This window comes from Phymastichus coffea, unplaced genomic scaffold (assembly GCF_024137745.1).
Source record: "Phymastichus coffea isolate CEN01 unplaced genomic scaffold, Cenicafe_Pcof_1.1 PCOF00014, whole genome shotgun sequence".
Taxonomy (NCBI): Eukaryota; Metazoa; Arthropoda; class Insecta; order Hymenoptera; family Eulophidae; genus Phymastichus; species Phymastichus coffea.
The window spans coordinates 5,910,147-5,915,021 of record NW_026706825.1 but is presented as its reverse complement, the minus strand read 5'-3'; the positions used below and the strand labels follow the sequence as shown (position 1 = coordinate 5,915,021).

At 40.0% G+C, this 4,875-nt stretch overlaps 1 protein-coding gene across 1 annotated transcript; it reads left to right on the top strand.

Moving 5' to 3' along the window:
- The first annotated feature begins 2,404 nt into the window (after window positions 1-2,404).
- Window positions 2,405-3,643, top strand: LOC131674589 (uncharacterized). Its single transcript, XM_058953347.1, has one exon. The coding sequence runs from the start codon at window positions 2,405-2,407 to the stop codon at window positions 3,641-3,643; it is 1,239 nt and encodes a 412-aa protein (XP_058809330.1).
- The last annotated feature ends 1,232 nt before the right edge of the window (window positions 3,644-4,875 follow it).

The window sequence follows — 4,875 nt, the reverse complement described above, 5'->3', positions numbered from 1 at the left end:
CTGATGTTCCTTCGAGGGAGTAGAGAAATGACTCTCTGTCGAAGGTATTTGGTGCCCATCTCCTCTTGTTTTCCGTTGTCCTGATGCATACCGCTGGTTTGGTCAACTGGAGCCGGTACGTTATGGCTTGATGGTCACTGCCCGTGTACCGATCGCTGACTCTCCAGTTGAGCTCCTCCGTCAATAGTTTGGCATCTATGAAGGTAACATCCACTATGGACGATTTCCCCGCCTTGGAATAGGTCGGGATCGTTCCTCTATTGGCTACCTCGAGCTCCAATACTCCAAACGCCTCTAGAAGTGCATGCCCGCGAGCATTTGTTTTCGCGCTTCCCCAGTTTACGGCCCATGCATTAAAATCGTCTGCGATGACTACCGGTAGGCGTGATGTCATTGCGCTGGTAACAATGTCATCCAAGGATTTCTTAAACTCGCTTATCTCTTCGCTAGGTGGGAGATAGCAACTATATATACGCATGCCAGCCACTTCTATCCACGTAAAGTTTAAGGTTGGATCGATCATTCTTGCCGATACGTGTAGGTGTCCGCATACCCAGACAGCCGCCCTACCAGTCGCATCTTTCACCCAGTTCGGCTCATCGAGATCACGGTACTTTTCGCTAACTATGACGATGTCGGCCCTTTCCTCCCTTACCAACTGGTGCAGCAGGTCTTGAGCCGCTGCACAGTGGTTGAGGTTGATTTGGAGTACTTTAGTCATTTTTAGCGTGAGGTCCCTCCGTCTTTGCTTCCGTGCAGTCCGCTGCCTTATGCCCCTCCTTTCTGCACCTGAAACACTGCTTGGAGCGGTCTTCATCGCTTTTGCAGTCCTTTGCGATGTGACCATTCTCCAGGCACCGGTAGCATCTTTGTGTCGGTGTGAAAGGCTGAACTCTACAATTCACCCATCCTATTCTCAGCTTCCCGTTTTCAAGTAGCTTTCTGGCCGCTGCTACCGGGAGCTGGATATGTGCCGCTTGTGTGCCGTTGTACAGTCCTCTAATTTTTATGCTGCTACTCGCAGCTGCCTCTGGTCCGATAACTGCAGCTACAGCTTCTATCACTTCCTCAGGTGTGGTTGTCTCATCCATGTCTTTGATCCTGAGGGTTTCCTTATCGGTCATCAGGTGGACTTCTGCAGACTTCTGTAGGATAGCCAGAACTGTCTCTTCGATATTTGGAGATGCCGTCCCTGGTTTCCCCAGTTCAAGGAGTAACTCTCCTGCTCTGGTGCGTCGTATTCGCGTAACTCGTTCTCCTATCTCCTTCATGTTTGGTGCTGCCTTGACCTTTCTCAGAATGTCGGCATACGACGTCCCGTCCAGTGCCTTGATCTTAATGGCTTCTGGGCGAGGTTTTCTTCGACTGGTCTTTCGGTGTTCTGACTCCGTGATTTTTCCTCTTCTTCTATCGTCATTATGCTGTTCCGTAGTCTTCTTCTTTTTTGTGGCTCTTCTTTTGGCTTCTGTCCACTCTTCTGTTCCGGGTTTCGACGCCCTTATTTCTTGCTCGGTTGTTTCTGCTTCGTCGGCCGGTGTCTTCTTCCCTTTCCTCGGCTTTTTGACCACTGGCGACTCTATTGGCGAATTTGGGTCCCGCTTTTTTCGCTTTTTCTCTGGTTTGGGGGACGTTTGCGTCTCTTCATCTTTTGCCGTTTTGTCGGCATTTTCCTTCGTACCACCTGCAGACCGTAGCTTTGCGTACTCATCAATAGTACTGTTTGCCCTTCTGGCCATGGTCTTTAATTCAGCGTGGAGGTTCTTTTTCTCCAGTATGAACTGCACCAGCTGTTTGACCTTCTTTTCTAAGCTCTTGAAGCATTTATCAGCTTCAAGTGCTTGCTCCTCCATATCTTCTCTCTCATTTGGTTTAGTTATATTGCTCATTTTGTTCCCACGAGTACCTAGGGAACTATCGGTCCGCTCCGGCAGAGCCCCGGTTGCCGGAGTAAGGCTAATTACGAGGGAGTTTCGCCAGGTGCTCCCAAGGCTCCGTTTGAGACTCTCTGTTACCCCCGAGAGCCAACAAGGCTACATCGGCACGGGTCGCTTCACACCTTCAGCTTGGGGGTCCGTTACCCTGAACGGGGACCCTTTAACAAGGTGCTATCATCCGGGCCAGATGAGCCTTGGTTTTTTAACGAGGTTGATACTCCTCCCCCTCCTCCTTCCCTGCATCTTGAGTAGCAGGGTCCCGGGCTTGGGACCGGCGGTGGCGGAGTTGTGTGTGTGTGTGTGTGTGTGTATATTTCAATCATTTGATTACAGTTGAAAAGTTGACATTTTATTTCAGAAACAAGCGGTATACGAATCGTATTATTAAAAAAAGGATGTTAGAATTACATAAAAATCCTTCTTGAAAATGTACAAAACAGGCTACGAAGAAAGAAGTATCAAATTTGGATATGGACACGGATCAAATTATTGAAGAGCTATCAAATAGTGGTGTAGAAATAGAACAAGTTGTAGAAAAGAAATTTTGTGATCAAGAATGTGAAGCTTATCTACTCATAGATTCCAAAGAACCATCAAAGTTATTTATATGCAACAGATTTACATATGTGCAATCATCATCACAATCATCCACAATAACTTGCGAGGCTGAAATACAAACAGATATAGTTGAAATTTGTGGCCCTGTTAAAATTACTAATCGTAAGAAGTTCAAGGATTTTGAATGTAACACAGAAATCAAAACTTTTGAAGACAAATGTATTGGACCTAGTATTGAAAGTGAAGAGGTTAAATCAAAATATTTCTCTGGGTTTGAGTGTATTAAAAAAAAACAACAGCTTTTAGATCTTGCTGGTGTGACATTTGCAACTTTCAATTTTTTATTAAAAAGATTAAAAGTACCTAAAGCGAGCAACAGGCACATTTCTAAAGAAGATAGATTGTTTATGACATTAGTTAAACTAAAGATAGGCTTGACTTTTTCAGCAATGAGTGTTTTGTTCTGTAAGGATAGAACGACTATTTCAAAAATTTTCTTTTCTACTGTGCGGTATTTAGCCAGGTCAACTGCAGATGCTGTGTTTTGGCCAGATAGAGTTGATGTGCAAAACACCATGCCACAATGTTTTCGTACAGATTACGGCCAAACTAGAGTTATTATAGACTGCAGAGAATTTCGAGTTGAAACTGCACCTCGTGTAGATGATCGTGTTTTCACTTATTCACATTATAAAAAAGCTTTCACAGCCAAACTACTTGTTGGAATAACCCCAGGAGGATTCATCAGTTTCAAGTCAAGAGTAGCTGGTGGCAGAAAGAGTGATTCACAAATCACTGTAGAATCACATTTAATTGATCTGCTAGAAGAAGGAGATGTAGTGCTAGCTGACAAAGGCTTTCCCCAAATTCAAAGTATCATAGATGAGCGTGGATCTTCAATTTTAGTGGTGATGCCGCCTTTTTTAGAAAAAAAGATAGAATTTACTGAAGAAGAAACTACAGAGACGTACACTGTTGCTAAGTGCCATATTCACGTTGAAAAAATAATGCAAAGGATTCGAACTTATCAAATTTTAAATAAAATAACTCACAATTTATTCAAATATATAGATAATATAGTGCACGTTATTTGCGTTTTGGTGAATTTACAACCATCAATCATGAAAGACGATTCTATGGAAAACACATAATTGTAAGACTTGTATCATTAATCATAAGCAGTAAAAATTGTAAATACTGAATGGACTCGATTTGAACTGATTAATTATTATTATTAAATATATTAGTTACTTTTAAAAAAATAATAAATTGTACAATATAGCAATGTACAAAAAAATTTTAAGGTTTGCAATAAAGTATAAAAATATGTTGAAAATTTTTTTATTTAATTTATATAAAACGTAACATCTCTTTATATTTCAATCATAAATTAGCACTCTGTAATTTAAAACAAATATTTGCAAGATTATAATAGAATTTAACTTAGTTTCACAGTTATTTGAGCTATCTTATAACATATTTTTTTGTTTTCGTTACCTCATCACAATGAACGTTAAATTAAAGTTAAGTAATATTACTAATGTCTTTACCAGTAAATGCTCGATTTTTAACATTCAATACTACTGAAGGTTTCATTAATTTATGCAAAGCAGGCAAATAATTTTTAAAATATAACGTTTCACACTTAAGTAGCACTTTTTGTAAAAATGAATTATCACGAAGAACTAAAATAGTGCAACTCTGAACAGGAGAATATACATATAAATGACATTTAGTCATACCAGCAACATACATTTGGATTTGGCACTGCGTGTAAATCATTGCACTGGTTTTCAAATGTACATTGTTATTTTCTAACTTGAGATATGGCACATTGCACGTTTTTGCATTATAATCAATAAATGGTAAATCCTTACAACTCAATGGACATTTGATTTCCACTATTCTGTCTGGACGTGAGTCTTTCACTACAATTCCATCTAGACTTGCACACAGCCAAGGATTCTTATGACAAACAATAACTCCTACTTGTTTAACACTTACATCATATTCTTGTTCATACTGTAGTCGAGCAATAGATTCCATTTTTTACCATACTTAGTAGCAGTATTACTTATACTTTGAGGGTATAACATTTCATTAACAAGTTTTTCAATTGACTTAAGCTGGCGACATTTGATATTATGGGCACTTTTGCTAGCCGAAACTCTCAGCCTGCGAGCTTGAAACCATTCAGGGCTATCAGACTGTTTCATTGTTATATAACACAATTCAATTATTTCCTCTTTGGTTAAAACGATTGTCTTTTGATAAAATTCTTGTTGGTCTTTCATTGGCATTTCATTAGCACCTTCAATTCCATAATCAGTCCAAATTGAAAATAAATTTTCCAACATTCCTTTACAGTCTTCTTTCTCGACGA

Coding starts and splice junctions, on each gene's coding strand:
- LOC131674589 (XM_058953347.1), top strand. CDS start 2,405: ATGGACACGGATCAAATTATTGAAGAGCTATCAAATAGTGGTGTAGAA.